This window comes from Glossina fuscipes, unplaced genomic scaffold (assembly GCF_014805625.2).
Source record: "Glossina fuscipes isolate IAEA_lab_2018 unplaced genomic scaffold, Yale_Gfus_2 28, whole genome shotgun sequence".
NCBI lineage: Eukaryota > Metazoa > Arthropoda > Insecta > Diptera > Glossinidae > Glossina > Glossina fuscipes.
Window position 1 is genome coordinate 13,078,383 of NW_023998423.1, and position 17,855 is coordinate 13,096,237.

General features: G+C 33.3%; 2 protein-coding genes across 3 annotated transcripts in view; both read left to right on the plus strand.

Moving 5' to 3' along the window:
* The first annotated feature begins 3,195 nt into the window (after positions 1-3,195).
* LOC119636362 (odorant receptor 45a-like) lies at positions 3,196-5,755 on the plus strand. Its single transcript, XM_038031678.1, has 5 exons — positions 3,196-3,553; positions 4,703-4,895; positions 4,970-5,417; positions 5,483-5,638; positions 5,693-5,755. Exons 1-5 carry the CDS (start codon positions 3,196-3,198, stop codon positions 5,753-5,755), a joined length of 1,218 nt encoding a protein of 405 aa, XP_037887606.1.
* A 1,468-nt stretch (positions 5,756-7,223) lies between these two features.
* The window catches only part of LOC119636489, a 25,294-nt gene continuing 14,662 nt past the window's right edge, over positions 7,224-17,855 (plus strand). Inside the window, exon 1 of one of the 2 annotated variants that reach the window (XM_038031851.1) lies at positions 7,224-7,554. The gene's annotated coding sequence lies outside the window, so the exon portion shown is untranslated. Of the gene's footprint in view, positions 7,555-8,354; positions 8,402-17,855 lie in introns of those variants that run through there. The other variant, XM_038031852.1, reaches the window with a different exon arrangement.

Here is a 17,855-nt window from a genome sequence, read left to right on the forward strand (position 1 = left end):
AACCACATTACAAGGTTTTATTGATTGATTTTAGTAAAAGTTTAAAATTCTTCTTTTGTCACATTGTCTTTGGACATAAGTTATCTATCTATCTTTCTCTCTCTCTCTCTCTCGCTCTCCCTCTTTGTTTCTTAGACGGCCTATCATAACCATAGTTAATGTGACATATTTGCCTTAACGATACAAAACAACATTCGCTTTATATCAAAAACTCTATCAATCTTGTCTTGAAAAATGAAATAAAAGTATAGATTATGAAATTTGTGTGTAGTAAAAAAAAAAAAAGAAAAAAATCAAAAAAACTATAATCGATTGATATTAATAATAAAAGAGTGCGGTTAAAACGTAAAGTTTTCGCTAAATTGGCTTCTGTAAGTTTTACAAAAAAATATTTTTTTGCTCATGCAATATAAAAAAAAAAAAAAAAAAATGTAAAAAAGCAATTAATTCTAAAACACTTGCCTATAACCACAACATAAAGTTGGTTTTAAACATTTTTTTTTGTTTTCCTCAATTTTTCTTGTTCTCTACTCTTGAAAGGCCTTCGCTTATGTTATACTTGATATTTTTAGTATATTTTTGTTACAAGCTAATGGTTCGTTTCGTTTCTTAGCGAAACAAAATATTAAACTAAATGATACACCAAATATGGTTAGCATTTAACATTTTAACTGGCGGCCAAATGGGCAGCACAAGTTGTTTATATTAAGTTTCAACAAAGTAACTAATTAAACGTCTACTGGCATTAGTTAATTATTTGTTATATATTGCACGTGATAAAGACAATTGGCTACCATTTTTTTTCTTGCCTTACTCTTAGGAATTTTCATTTGCAGTTGCTTGCCCTTTGATTAAGAAATATACACTTTACTCGAATGATAAAATCAACGAGCAATCATTGTATCGAAAATTTTCTGCTACGCTCACGAAGCTAATCAGTGTAGTGTAATGCAAGCAGATCTAAATTTTGACGAAAGCTTTTCAATTTTACATGATTTTCTCCCTCTACTCGCTCTCTCTCTCTCTCTACTCATGTAGGTTAAGAATTTCACTGCTTGTAGAATGCAGTTTCGTAGAACAAAATGCTTAGGCTTACCGCTACATTTGTTAGAGGGACGAGAAAAAAAGGCATTAGCTTGACAAAATTCTTTATTCAATTTAAGTAATTAGTAGCAAAAATTATATGAGTTAAGATAATTTTCTTCCAGCTTCATACCTTGCTTATGTATAAGAGGATTAAGAAGCTTATAGTTTTATTGCGCACTAGCATAAAGAAAAAGTACTGCTTTAGAGTTCAAGTTAATCCTGAAAGTTACTGAAGGAGTTTTGTACCCGGGGTGGAAACAAGGAATTGATACAGAAAGTTCAAAATTGGAAAATAATAAAACTGGGGCTGGGGGTTTGTGGCCTGAGATTTCAGGAGGCCATATCGTTGGATTATAGTCTCTACATATTCCAAGCAAATGCCTCGGAATGCTTAAAAAGACAGTACAAAAGAGGACGGATTTGCATTTACTCCGACAGTCTGCCTTAAGGTCGCTAAAGGGGTGTACGATAACATCTAGGCTTTTGCTGGAGTGTCTCCAAACACTGAATGAGCTAGGCGCGAGCAACGACGTGCACCTAATATGGGTGCCTGGTCATTCGGGTATTGAAGGCGACGAAAGGGCTGTATGTCTAGCCAACAGGGGAGCTCGGGAAACCATGTTAGGTCTACTGGAAGCAATGTCCAGTACAACGGGTAGACAAAAAGATTTATAAAATCTTCTTATATGGCACATAAACTACTCGAACTAGAAAAAACGACCTACGTTTAGTCACGAGCTTCTACACGGCTATAAATTCCTCATCGGGAAACATGGGTATGTCCGGTATCAATGCATGCAGACTCTGGCAAGGGTCGAGGGGGATGTCCCGTCATGTTCAGACACCATGTGTTTTGCGAGTATTTTACAAGGTATGATGCTCCGATCCAAGGAAGATGGCACAATAGATTTTCAAGATAGCGGTATGGTTTGCCGGCATAATTAATAATAATAATACTAAAGGGGTTAATGAGAACTTTGGCTTCGCAGATTGTGCAATGGGTTGCACAGCGACGTACAGCGAAAATAATATCTTTTCACTTTGAAATTCAAATAAACTTTATGAGTTAATAGTTACTAGGAAAAGCAACTATAAATTATGGAAAGATTTCAAAGCAGAATAGTATATCAAGCCTAGGACTGTGTACTATTGTATTCTATATATCCATTTACCTTCTCTCTCTAACTCGGCTCAGTGTCTATGTGAAGACTTCAAAGCCGAATAGTATATAAATATACTCTCTCTCTCCCTCTCTCTCTCTCTAACCGGGTCCAATTTCTATGCGAAGATTCAAAGGAGAATAGTATGTCCTATCCTAAGACTATCTAACATCTAATGTTGTACTCCATACATCCAATTACCTTCTCTCTCTAATCCGGTCCAGTTTCTATTTAAAGATTTCAAAACAAAATAGTATATGAAGCCTAGTATTGTGTAACATGTCTAATGTTATATTCTATATATCCATTTTCTCTCTCTCTCTCTCTCTAATCCAGTCCAGATTTCAGTGCAGAATGGTATATCCGTTTACTCTCTCTCTCTCTCTCTCTCTCTCTCTCTTCTCTCTCTCTCTCTCTCTCTCTAATACGGTCCAGTTTCTATGCGAACATGTCAAAGGACAATAGTATATCAAGCCTATTCTATATATCCATTTATCCTCTCTCTCTAACCGGGTCCACTTTCTATGCGAAGATTCAAAGCAGAATAGTATGATAATCCTACGACTATCTAACATCTAATGTTGTATTCTTTATATCCATTTGCATACCTTTCGTACTATAGAGTAGTAGTACCTTTAATATGTTAAATATTAATAACAAAAAAAAAATCTCCCACATACACACAATACAAAAAGAAAGTAACGATTACATTAGATTGGACGAATTATAACAAACTTTAATAATTGCATAAAAGTGCATATATTAGAAGCGTTATTTTGAAAAGTACTTATTTAACATGTAAGACATTGCTAATAAATTAATCAATCATATGAAAATAAATTATTCATAACGTGCTTAAGTATATAATGCAAGTAACTGAGAGAAAGGATTGTAGAGAAACTGCGAAATTTGAAAAAAAAATAAAACAAAGTAAATATTCGGACGAATAATGTTTTTTAAACAATGGCTACCAAGGGCTGGTGATGCTTTGCCTTCGCCGAATGGCCTAAGCAGACATTTTACCGTACAACAATATACTTTTGCAGCGATCGGTTTGGATCCAAAATCTCTGCAGAGACCAATATTCAATAAAATTTTAGCTCTAGTACCGATGTTGGGTCTCTTGACTCTCGTAATTCCTATGATAGGTTACGCCAGCCTCTATAAATCCGATATACTCAAAGTGACCGACGCTTTATCGCCTTTGTGGGAAGGCGTATTGGCTTTATCAAAATTCTTCTATTTCATATGGAACCGGCAAAAAATTATCCAATTGTTAAGGAAAATATGGATAAAAAATTTAGAAGGTAAAAAAAAAACGATAAATCTTGAATACGCTGCCATCTTATTTGCAGGTGGAAATGGCTGCTGTCAAATGGTGATCTGTGGCTATTAGTTATCAAAACAGATGTGTTTCAGTTTTGGATTTTCATTCCATTTTTCCCTTTAACCGTCCGAGCACTAACACGTATTTGTAACGAGTGAGAATTATAAGTTACATCATTTTTGGTCAATAGTGGGTGTGGCCATCATCGAATCAACTTTTATCTATGATCATAAAATAACAGTACAAGCTTAGTCTTCTCGCTTACCCATATCTTAGCGATTGTAAGAATTTTAAGAGCAAAAGAACAGCGGACGGGTCGACACACATAGTCAGAATAATATATATTCCGCCTGCGGTTATTAATGATTACTCTCGAAGAATTTACCCATCATTTAGCGATTGCGAGAATTTTAACAGCAAAAGAGCGCTAGACGGAGCGACAGATATATTCAGAATCCTTCCCTTTGAATTGTATATATTATTGATGATTATTCTAAAAGCAAACTGGAAAAGCTTTGCTACATACTAAGCAGTTCTGATAAATTAGAAGAAAGACTATGCATTTCTTTTAATTTATCCTATAATGTGTTACATAGATTAGAAAACTAAAATTCAGTGTTGAATAACTTTGAACTTTTAAGAACGAAAATATATTTGCGAAATTAGGTCAGCTTTAAGCGCTACGGTCACTCTGAGACGATTTATTGCTTCAAATACCTCTTTGCGAATGTATTCGGGGTCTTAGATATGCAATTTTAATGAAGGGATCTTTTAGAGTTCCTTGATCATCAGCTTAAGTTGTCTGTAGCGTCGGTTAACTTCATTGTTGCCATTAGCAAGATGCGATATGTCCGGCATGTAAGCTGACAAATGAATCGAATTAAATATGAATTTGAATTATCACTAGTTCAACACATTACGACCGTTTTCTTTCTATTCCTTTTATCGTAAATTTCTCAAAAATCCTTTTGCTTTCGCTTTATGTGGATTTTTGATCGAATCTACAAAAATGTGGGATTACCGCAGGTCTTATCAGCTCTAGCATTCTTACTTTTATTATTTAATTCTTTTTACCCTTTACCTTATTCTCAGACAAGATTCGTCATATCATTGTTTATTTATTGCGCAGTAAACAATAATCCGGAGGAATTAGCTATACTTGCTAAGGAGAATCATCGAGATTACTTGTTTAGTCTGACGTTTTGTATTAACGTTATGACTACAGGAGCTTTGGCTTTAACGGCACCTTTGATGATAGCCACGTTTTATGCGCTGAAAGGTGAGAAATTTTTAAAAGCCTTGGAACCACCCATAAAAGCCATGTAAGTATTATTTCCTGTTAAAAGGGAACTGAAGGAAAACTGAAATTTTTTTTTTTTTTTTGCATAATTTTTAGTTATCCTTTCGACTTTCAAACTCCATCTGGTTTGATCATGTTGTACCTATGGAATTCATTGTTTGTTCACTTCATAATGTTTGGTAATCTGTCATTCGATGGTATCTTCTTTTGGTTCAATTGTAATATAGCGGCACATTTCCGTATCTTACGTTTACGTCTGACATGTGCTGGCCAAGAAAACGGCGGTAATATCACCAAAACGACAGTAAATGCATGCATTAATCTTCATAGGCAAACCGTAGAATTGGCTGAGGAATTCAATAAAATATTTCGCATTAATGTTTTCATAAAATTTGCAATTAGTTGTTTGCAGATAGCTTGTTTAGCTTTCCAATTAGCTCGGGGAAAAGAAAAGGCCGATCAAATTTTTCATTTCTCCTTTCTAATATCGGTCTCTTTGCAATTCTTCCTTTATTGTTACGGTGGACAAAAGATAAAAGACGAGGTAATTATGACCAACTGCGAACTATAATCAATTTCTCATAACAAAAATTCTTCGCTTTGATGCAGAGCTTGGCCGTAAGTAATTCCGTTTATGAAAGTTTCCAATGGCAGAATGTGGAAACAACTTTACGAAAGTCTTTATTAATTTTTATGATACGATCTCAAAAAGCATGCAACTTAACTGGCGTATTTTTTACAGCCGATTTGCCCTTATTTTTATGGGTGAGTAGAAGCCCATATTAAACTATTATTCAATTATCTTAATTATTTTTATAGGTTTTAAAAACCGCTGGATCTTTTATTACTATGCTATTAACTCTGGCTGACGATAAAAACTGAGTAATAAATTAAAAAAAAAAAAAAAATCCACACAAGACCTTCTATTGCCAGAGGGGGAGACTAGACAGGATTTCTTGTATCCATTCTAACGCACTGAAGCAGAGATCAGAGAGAGAATTTCAAATTTATTTGGATAAGTTCGTATGTCTATCCGTCCATTCACCTTTCGTTGCTGTGCTATTGAAGAGAAATCTTCCCCAATCCGTCCATTCACCTTTGTTTTCTGTGGTATTGTGCTAAATCTGCCCCTAGTTATCGATCGAAGATCAAATTTGATTTTTGAACGATTTAAAAATGGTTTGCCTAGTGTGCTGAAAAACTAAGAATAAACTGAAAGAATATAAAAATTTTTTTTTTTTTTTAGGCCTTGTACATAAAATATATACATATATATATATATATATTTCAAAAACTATATGTAAAGAGTGCGTTGATAAAAGTATTGGTTTTTTTTGGTCGCATGAACCTTGAACGTTTGCTTCAAAACATCAATTCAAATCAATTACTGCCTGTTCCCGGTATTTTTCTAACACCAGCTTTTAGTAATTTTCTTACGAAATTATTATTATAAAATTTAATATAAAAAAAAAAAGAAAAACATGACATGATGCACATTAAAAATTTGTCCCAAAACGAAATGTTTTCAATTTAAAACTTTACTCAATTTAAACACCTGGTACGCGATCATTTCAATTTCACTTTCAATGAAAAGAAAATAGTCTAGATTTTTTTTTGTGGTTAAAAAAAATATTAAGAAATTTATTGAAATTTTATTGAACTTGAAAGTAAAACGATAAAACGTTACGAACTCCAAACCTAAATAAACTCAGCGAATTTTATTGAAACTTCGAGCAACTTCAGCAAGTTTGATATAATATACGACCATGAAACCAATTGAACACTCAACAGTAATAATAAAAGTTTTTGGCAATAGTTCGAAACCAAACCGATTGAATGCTGAGAATAATAAAAATCAATTTCTAGATTAAAATTTACTTTGCTGTGCACTTCTTCTGGATTCCCTAAAAAAATACTGAGAATATAAAACCAAATTTCTGAGAGTAAAATTTACTTTGCTGTGCACTTCTTACGGATTCGCTAAAAAAATGCTGAGAATAACAAAAATCAATTTCTGAGAGTAAAATTTACTTTGCTGTGCATTTCTTATGGATTCCCTGAAAAAATACTGAGAATAACAAAATCAATTTGTGAGAGTAAAATTTACTTTGCTTCTTATGGATTCTCTCAAAAAATACTGACAATAACAAAAATCAATTTCTGAGAGTAAAATTTACTTTGCTGTGTATTTATAAATATAAAATACACAACATGTTCGACGGTTCGAAGGTAGCCTTTCAAACTTTCAAACATGATGGTTATGTTTGAAATTCGAATAAGATTTGATGATTAAAACCCAGCCAAGTCATTTGTCGTGAATCAAGCAAATAATTTAAAAGTGGTTAGTGCGCGCATTTTTTGAAATTTTATTATTTTATTTATATTATTTGAGAAGAAAGGACAAAAAAAAAAGTCAACTCGGATGCCTATCGTGACGGTCGTGTTAGCCATGAGTGCTGATGCTTTGCAGCACTTTTAGCTTAAAATTGGAAAATTAAAAAAAAAAAAAATTGGATTTTAAATTTAATCGTTTAACTCATAACGGAAAAACGTGCCTCGGAAGTTTGTTGTAATGCGAAACAAACTCAAACTGTTTTGACTCGTCATATAACGTTATTCAAGAAATTGTCAAGAATTATTAAGGAGCAACCGTTTAGACAATAAATAAAGAGAAAAAAAAGGTGAATAATAAAAAGCCATAGATATCGGCAAACGACAACACCATAATAAGTAATCATTTATTGAATGCAATTGAAAAAGCGTTTTGCTAAGCGCTATGAGAGCTCATCAAGCATTCTATGCACACAAAGTTTGTCTTCTTTAGAAATAAGCCTTCGGTGCCGATGTGTGCGGTAATTTGTTTAAAAGATGACACGATTTTCCAGCTTATTCAAGAATACTAGAGTAATGTGTCAAGGAGGAGTGATTGCAATTGTTATGACAAATAACGCCCATGTTATGTCTAGCATGGCAATTTCATTAAACAGATTCAATTGATTTACTCATCCAATCCGTCCGTTCATCAATAACGATGATGAATATTAAAGAGCAAACAAAAATAAAAACAAAAAAAATTAACTTTAAAAACTTGAAAATTTCTTAGGCTTGTCTTTTTTTTTTTTTTTCAATAAAAGCCAATGATGTGTGTGTGTCGCTAACTCTAGCATGTTTCTTTTTTCTATATATGGTGTCGGTATGTGAAAAGTGCCAGTACGAGTACTGCATACGATACTTGCGTTTGAAAAGATGTTCTCCTCCACACATATCCATAAGATGATCAAATATCAACTATTGTTACAAATCTACATGTATATATATATATATGTATATATTGTGTAAAGAATAAATAAATGAATGGCATCAAGATTTAATGTTATTTTATGTTAATTATTACTAACATAATTGAATTTTTCTTTCTTACATATATACACGAACACATAACAAAAGATTTCAGCAACAAACTTATATTGAGACAGAATCGCATAAATAACAACTTAAGCAATCCATCTTGATAATGTAACAAAACAAGTGAGTTCAACATATCGCAAGACAAAAGTCAACGTACGCACTTTAAATGTGAAATTAATGCAAGAAATAAAATGAATTAAAAAAAAATTAATAATAAGAATAATATCAATAATGAAATGCATAAAAAACTGCATACAGCACAGCACGTATATAATAATTACAAATTCAATTGAGAAACGATTTCTTATCAGATTCTAAATATTTGGACACTCGTAACATACGTTATATGCAATATATATATAAGGAAATTGTTGAAAATTATTAGAACGGAAAGTGTCAATGAGGCTATTAGTACTGGAACGCTGTGATATTATTAACTTATTGACTTTAGGCACTTTGAAGATTCTCAATGCAAAGCTTACCCGAAATGGGGACGTCATTGACAATAAGACGCAGGGACAAATATATATATATATACTCATATATATAGCTTACTATTTATCTGTTGAAATATTGTGCCGCTTAAAAATGAATTTTCGTTTGCATACTTCTAGACGTTCCAAGTGAGAGACGTATATTCTTTCTATTAGGTCAATTCATAAGTAACTTGCTTTTTTTTATTTTTCATTTGCATGGTTTTAATTTAATAAAAAATTGATATTAATTTAACGGTTGATTATGAATTATTCAACCTTCTTGCAATATCTCTTGTTGACTGGCATGAATTTTGCTCTAATATTGCTTTTAAAAGTTTTTCGTTAAAGTCTGACACACCTTCCGGAATTTTACAAACCAATTTCTAATAGCTGTCGTTTAGCGCTTTTGGCTTCTTTGAATTCCCAAAGCATTACATTTCGAATACGCACTTTTTAACTCTCCCTTTTAGAGGTTAAGAAAAACATTTGAATGTAAGATGCATCATATGAAACCTTTGAAAGAAGACTAACTTGATTCCCATGTATATATAGTGAAAACAAAAACTTCTTTGTTTCGGCGACTTATAATGGATAAATGCGAGCAAAAGATTCTACCCAACAGCATCGGAACTTACTCATGACTCCAAATAATACTTTAAAACTTTCTCACTTTTAAGCTCTATTTGCTTTTGAATCTACATTATAGTTGAATTCTATATATATACATATATATATTTAAATAAATAAATAATCCATACGTCATTCTACGAATTTATTGAGTGACGTAGTAAAATAGTTCATCTTGAAGATATAGAATATTTTGATACTATGAATAAACAAATAATCCGGGTGCCATCGTACGAATTTGTTTGAGTAAAGCGTTACAGTAGCACATACATATTCAAAGCCTAGAATAGTTTGATTCTTTCTCCTCAAACTGAAAAGCACATCGAATTTTCTAAATGTTTGCCTTCACTTTAAGATGTAAAATGTGTCGAAGAATCAATTAAATGCATATTTTTTAGATATGTATAAAAAATGAATTTTGAGTCTTTTATCGCGCCGGACAACCGCCGGCTTTGTTTAAACAAATTTTTCTTGATAACAATCTTGGTTCCAAGTTTGTGTATCCGGTATATTAGACCAATGGTTTATGCATAATTATTGAAAAATCATTCATAAATAAATTGAACTCGCGTGCGTACGTCAACTGATCTTCAGTTTACATTTACAACGAAACAATATGCGATCAATATATCAAATCAATTGATCATCTTATCCTATGCTAAAATATTGTACGCAAGCAAGCACGTCATTAGCATCAGCCAAAATCGAAAGATCTCTTAGATGATATATCAATTAAGTAAACATTTTATGATTAAAACTTAGTTTAGAAGACAGAGAGAGAGAGAGAGAGAGAGAGGAGTTGGTTGTTGTGCCATTTATAGAAAATTGCGGAATTATGAGAAACGATAAATATGGCGATAGCTTTAAATAAATAAAATGCATAGAAATTGTGGGCAAAGTTAACGATAAAAATAAATCTATTATTTTTTATTAATCGTCATATTCAAACATACCAAAAAGAATAAAAATTCATTAATTTCTTCGAAAGTCATTTTCACTTCTTCTTCTTCTTAATCAATTATTACCAAAATATCACGTATGCTTATAACAGTAAGTCAGACCATATAAGTGCAAGCACAAGTTTCAATGGCCCACAAATTTCTTTAAAAAACGGGCCTGCGATTAATATACATATGGATATTTAAATATGCTTTTTTCAATGAGCACAAATACAAACATACATTTGTATACATATATCAGTTTTTGTAGAGAATTACTGTTACAAAAAAATTGTGTTCAATTGTGTGTGCGAAAGAACTATGTTGTGAAAGCTATGCTATCTTTTAAGGGCTTACATATCTTCAATGCATATTCAACTGGATTTTAAGCAACCATTTATTGGAAATCAGCTTAGTATGTGACTATTAGGTATATGCATAAGGAATTTTTAAATAGAGAATACGCGTTTATTTTATGAAAACGATTATTATTATTATTATTATTATTATTATTATAAATTTAGCCAGAGAATAAATTCTAAGACCAAAGTCTTAAAGCACTAGCAACTAGGGCTATCGGCTGTTATTAAAAAACTCTACCGCACTTGAGGTTTGAACCCACGACTATTGAGTTGCTAGTCGAGACTCTTGCCTACTCGGCCACTCAGGCGGATTATGAAAACGATAAAAAAATACTTTATTCGAAATATTGTTCATCGCTAGTTATGCATTTTTCCCAATTTGTCTAACGATTTGTAGATGCCACACCAGAAAAACTGTTGCTCTTGTTTAAAACACACCAGTCACTGAACGATTTTCCCACTTTTTCGTAGGAAGCGAAGCATTGCTCAGTAAGTGCAATGGTAATTGGAAAGACTCGAAGCCGCATGAGCTGACATATCCCAGCTTACTGCTTTTAATCGATCGCAAACCGATTTCGCTGTATGGACGCATGGACGGATTACGTGACATCCGAGATATTTTGCTCGTCTTTTGCACAGCGAACGGTTTAAATTGATTAATTGCTATTGGTAGCGTTTGGTACTAAGTGCTCCACCAGAATTTAATGACTCATAACAGACCACACTCTTCCTCTTCCATCAACTTCTGGATCACATGATAGCAACTCCCTGGGATTCTTAAAATATTTTATTGTAGTATTTTCCTTTCCCATTAGGATAAACTGCATGATAAACTTTTTTTTTTTTGGCATTCGGCCAAAGGAAAAATGCTGCCGCCTTATTGCTGATTGTTTGCAAAGATATTTTTATGCTAAGATATATGCTATGGTATTATGACCGCTTATTGTTGCTAGATATCCAAGCTGTGCAAAGAAAAAAACCAACTTCCGGCAGTATGTCTTGTACATGTGTTGTTAGAAACGTCTATTGTCATATTCCGGTTTCATTTTTACACATCCTTTATTCGATAAAATAATTTAAACATTTTTGAACCTCAGAGCACTTGTGCTGCAAAGATATATTAAATTTGCGCGCTTGTGAGGAGTCGAGATAAGTCCAACTTTTATTATACCGAGCGATTTTGAATTACTCCTTGAATGGGTTTAAGCTTGTCTGTCCGCTGCTTGTCTTGTCTTCTTCCCAGCATTTCCCCGCAGCAATAAAACAGTAACTGCCAAAAAAGTAATTTATTTAATTTAAAGTTTTCATAAGACAAACTCATAAATGCACATGTATTTGAATGAGGCATAATATGACTCATACAATATAAGAGCAGATGTACAATAGTGAAATGGGTGCAACAAAAGACATGATCTTATGTGGGCGAAGTATCGATTGAAGAATTAGGTAAATACTTGTCGAAATAATGGGAAACATAGGTGCGTAGATAGTTAGAATAAGATCGCTAACACATCAACAAATAATGAAAAGCCATTAATGAATATCCATAATTTTTTAAAGGAAGGTTTGAACACAAAGGAAATATATTTGTATTTATTTTTTTTTATAACTTTTTTTTTAGTGCGATATTCATTTAGAATAAATATGTTAAATAAGCCTTCATTTTTATAACACTTAATGGAGTTATATTCGTCTTCCTCGTATAAATTCTGAAAAAGTTTCGCTCTTATTTGCCGTTAGAAACGTAACAAACATTCTATAAAATTTTAAAACTACTTTTACTTTAGGTGGCTTTAAAGATTGATTTTGAGCAACAGCAGCGCTACATTGAATCTGTTGCTTCGGGAGACGACTAGAAGATCTCGGTGACACCCCACTGCTGAAAAGTCGACTTTTTTGATCTTGCACGCACTCATGCACCATTCAATAAGTCGCTGCAAGTTCGTTAAAATTTGCGACTCAGCTAAGGACACTTCTCTGTTATAGCTGCCACCTATTTTCATTATTTTCCGATGCCATCTCTCCCGAATCTTAAGTTCAAGTTCGTATAATTTGTAATTGGTTCCTTAAGATATATTGGGAAGAGGCGAATGGAGATTGAAAAGGTTATCTTTCAAATTCAGGAGAAGAACAAAAAGCAGAAGAAACGCATAAATACCATATAAATCTTCGATTATGCTGAAATGATTCTTAAATCATTTCATCGATTACCTGTTAAGAAGCCATAGAGAATGAAAATTGATAAAATGATGAAGTTTTTACAAATGTAGTTTTATATACGTTGCGAACTGTCACGAAAAGCAAGGGCCTTGTGGTTTTTGTTTTTTTATATACGTTTTGAACTGTCACGAAAAGCGACGGCCTTGTAGTTTTTGCCAATACTTATATAGAATACACTGACTTTATAAAAAATATCTGATATATGTTTCTTTATGTTTATGTTTGTTTGTTTGTAAACATGCCCCCGCGAAAATTACTCCATTGTTGCCTTTTTTTTTGTATTTTTCAAAAAGAATTTTTGTTTAAATATTTAATTTATTTTACCTTCTCGAACCTTTTTGAATATTGTTTTTCGGTAACCAATCTTTCCCTCCATATTAAAAAAAATTTTCAATTGTTTTCATTTTAGGCTGTTACAGTGATTTGCCCTCCCCTTCCCCTCAACACAAATCAAAACGAAATGCAATGGTTGCATAAGAAAGTATCGCTCTTCCAAAGGTGGAACTTCAAAGCAATCGTTGGAAGGCTCCACATTTTTCATTTAGGGGCACTGCAAAAGTGCCTGTTATGGCAATAGTTTTGATTAAGAATTTTTTTTATATCTTCACCGTATGCCAGATGTTTTTCAATAAGAATTTAATCTCATTTTGAATGCGTGCACACATTGGAAACAGGATCCGAAAACGCCTATAACGAAACCCTCTTAACACCTAATAGGTTATTAAAGACATGGCTTATTAGCGCGTATCATTTCTAATTGTATCTTTTGTGTTGGTCAATACGAAGGGATATTTTTGTTTTTGAAAGTTGAAAATACTGCATTAGCCAATCGGGGCTCCCTCGTGCACTGGAGAAGTTCTTATTCCTTTAAGCCTAATGGTTTTCACATAATTTCACTTTGCTTTGCTCATATTCCTACAGAGCTTATTAGTTAGTCTCGGGGAGAGTCCGAGTTTACTACATTTCGATAGAAATTCGCGGTCAGGAAAATGTTTTTAAGGGGCACTCAAATATAATGGTGCTTTTTGCTGCTAGCTTTTTTCCTTTTCTTGACCTAAGATCAAGTTCAATAGTAAAGATTCAAATCCCTAATAATGCCTCAACACATGTGAGGATAAACTACTCTGCGATTAGTCGGCCACTTCTACTAGATTGGTGCTGGCAAGGCGAAAGCGAACAAAGTATTCTTTTTTATAGCGTATCGATGCCGTGAATGACATAGCTTTCTCTACTTCTAAATGCATAAAAATCTAGCAGCATGAAGTATGAACTGATAGTCATAGCGTGACCATCTGATCTAAGACTCTTTCGATATTTTTTAGATCGACCGATAATAATATAAAAATAATTAACTCTCAACATCGCAATAATGCTATCGTTTTTCATTCGTAACATCGTACGCGCTTAGTTAAGGAATTCGTTTGATTAAATATATTGGTTAATGAGTTTCTTTTCATTTTTCAAGGGCATTAACGAAAACCAAATCTAATTGACATAATTTTGATTAATTTTATCAAATTTAAATGTACAAAAATCTCTAAAAAGAAAAATAAACAAATGTGATGTAATTTTTAGTTTGATGAAAAAAAAAAAAATATATATATATATATGTTTTCTTTTTTTTTTATGTTTTACGCGTGCGAGCGCAAAGTTAAACAAGAAAGCAAAACAATCAAAAAGCAAAAAAATCATATTCATACGCGTGTATGTTTTACATTCTCTCTCTCTCTCATCATAGTACATACCACTGTAACATAACATGAACAATGTAAGCTATAAATTTATGGTCAATTAAGTAACGAGATCGTCTTAATGATTGGCATGAATCAAATTAATGGTAACAATTGAAAAAGAGAAAAAGAAATAATTATAACGAACGCGAAAGATAACTTAAAGCGAACGTTAGATACTCGCCGCATTGCATGCTATTCACTTAATTAGCGCGTTAGCTATCGTTCCTCTCCAAAGTATACCATGTCACAACATATATAATGGAGTCCAGCAAGTACGCTTTGTACGTTTGATAATAGCTTCAGTGACTTAGGCTGACATTTATATGAATACCTCATGATTTTCGATTGATTAATCTCTTCATCGGGACAGATATGCCTAGCGGTACGATATTAAAAACTACTAACTGTACAGATTACACGACAATATTAAGGATTAGCACTAGTTCGGAAAAGGCCTCGAATATTATTCAAAGACCATTACATGCGACAGCAAATAAAAAAAAGAAAATTCGGCAAATGTTACATTTAGCCTAAGAGAGAAAATCTTCAACAGCAATTTCATCATACAATATAGCGTGAATGACCTTGATCTCCACATCGACGGAAGACTGTCTTGAAAAAATAATTTACAGTGAAAATGACAACAATTAGATATGAAAGGAAATCAAATATTCGGACTTTTAGGAGCAAAATCCAGGCTTAGTCTGAAGAACAAAGTTTTATTGTACAAAATCATTCCAAAGTCAGTAGAGACACATGAGTTCCACCTATGGCGACATCCAGTAATTCTCACGTAGAAATACTACGGAGATGTTAGGCTATACTTCACTCTACCAGAAAAGCTTAGGACTAATTACAAATGCTCCTTGATCGATCTTGATTTCCTGAAAGTTAAAGATGAAATAAAACGCTTTAGCAGTTATTGCCTAAACCGATTACGCCTATTGGAGCCGTAAACTTACAATTATGAAGTAAGACGATTAAAATAAAGACGCGACATATTAGACCTCGCCTTCATATAGGCATAATACTGACACTCTTAACGGATATTCAAAACTTAAAGACAATACTTAACCAAGTGTGTATTTGTTCAATTCACTGGAATCTAACTACTATGTCTTATCGCAAATAAATTGCAAATAAAGATATTTTGAAAAAAAAATGTATATACCGGTATATATATGTGGCAGAAAATCGGATATATTTATACGGTTGCTCCATTTCTCTTCATATCGGAAAGCAAACAAAAAGTCCGACCTTTTCCACCTTTGATGCCACCTTGTAATAATTTATTGACTTATGTAGAAATGCGTAACATATCACTCAATAAGTCCTCAGGATTATACGCAAAGGTACGATAACTATTAACGAATGCATTTGATATTTATATACAGGGTCATGTAAAAATACTCCACGATTTTTTGTGCGGTTTCGAACTTCTTTCAGATCATTTTTAACTATCATATGGTAGATGTTTAATGTTTTCGCTACAACATGGCAACTTGCTCGCCGGTCTCATTGCAACAGTTGCAAAATTTCATCGATTTTTCGGTCAGAGCGAAATACAACTATGAAATTTTTGAAATCCCATAAAAAAATTATCCGTGAAAAACTTAATATTAGTTTGGGGAAAAAGAAGTCCATTATTTTTATATGAACTTCAGGACTTTATTTAACATGCTTCGGATGTAGATGTATGTGGTCTAGCGTTGTCCTGGTGGAACACGATACCTCTCCTGTTGGCCAATTCTGGCCGTTTCTGGTCAATCGGTATCTTCAAACGTCCAGTTGTTGACAGTAGAGATCAGAATTTAGCGTTTGGCCATATGGAAGCAACTCATAATAAATAATCCCCTTCCAGTCCCACCAAATGCATAGCAAAACCTTCCTGGCCGTTTGAGGTGCTTCACTGCTCTTTGACCACGATCATTTTCGCACAGGGTTATCGTATGTGATCCATTTCTCATCTTCAGTCACCATCCGTTTAAGAAATGGGTCTATCTCATTCCGTTTGGCCAAGGCTTCGCATATGGAAATTCGATCCATCACTTTTTTTTCTGTTAATTGGTGTGGCACCCAAACATCGAGCTTCTTTTTGAATCCAGCTTTGTGTAAATGGTTTAAAACTGTTTTATGGTCGATTTTTAACTCCTGGGCGATGTTACGACTGCTAACATGCCGGTCAACTTCGATCATTTCTCCGATTTTATCGACATTTTCGACGACCGGCCTACCTGTGCGAGGTGCATCTTTAACATCAAAAATTCCTGAACGGAATCTACGAAACCAAAATTGCACATAATTGGCTGTTACAGTATCGGAACCATAAACACCATTCACAATTTTAGCCGCCTGGCTTGCATTTTCGCCTTTGTCAAAGAAAAACTGTAAAATGTACCGAATTTTCTCTTTGTTCACTTCCATTTTTAACGCTCACAACTGAATGCACCAAACAAAAAACAGCAAAAGAATTTTTTTTTACTGCGAAATGTGACCTTTCCAACGAGCATAAATATGAAATTGTTTGATCGATGAGAAATCTATCAGCGCAGCCATCTACCGAGAAAATAATGGATTTCTTTTTCCCCAAACTAATATAACTTGACCATCGTTGGAAAGACTATTGATGAAGGATTCACTCTGTGCTAGTTTCATTTTGTCACAGGGCATAGATTGCCCACAGTAGCTAAGCAAACTTTCGCTGTATCAACCTCATTTATGACATAGTGTAAACATATTGTCCTTTCAAATATTAATTCATTTACATAAAGTCAAGTTTTGTTTATAATTTTCTGTAAAAAAATTTTCGAAAAATTTTATTTTAAGTGTATTTTCACTTGAATCATTGTGGTAGCTGGAAGGGCTCAAAGTGTCTTGACACCCTACTAAAAATGGGAATTCTAATAAGCTCTAATAAAGCCAGCGAAAACACATATACTTTTGTTAGCTTAAAAATGAAGGTCACACTAAACATATCACGCCTTTTTTCAAGGGTAGTCAAATCAATGGGCTTCAATCTATTAATATACGGTGGAAGAGGTAACGCAGGATCCCATCTCAAATCTCAAGAAATCTCGTTGAACAGATTCAAAGAGTTCAACATGACATCTATAACTAGAAAGCCAAACTACGAGTATTGAAGAGGTGGTCTAACGGATGAAGTATGGGAAGCACTTCGCAACGGATGGGTGATTGGGTTCTTGAAACCACTCAGCGCA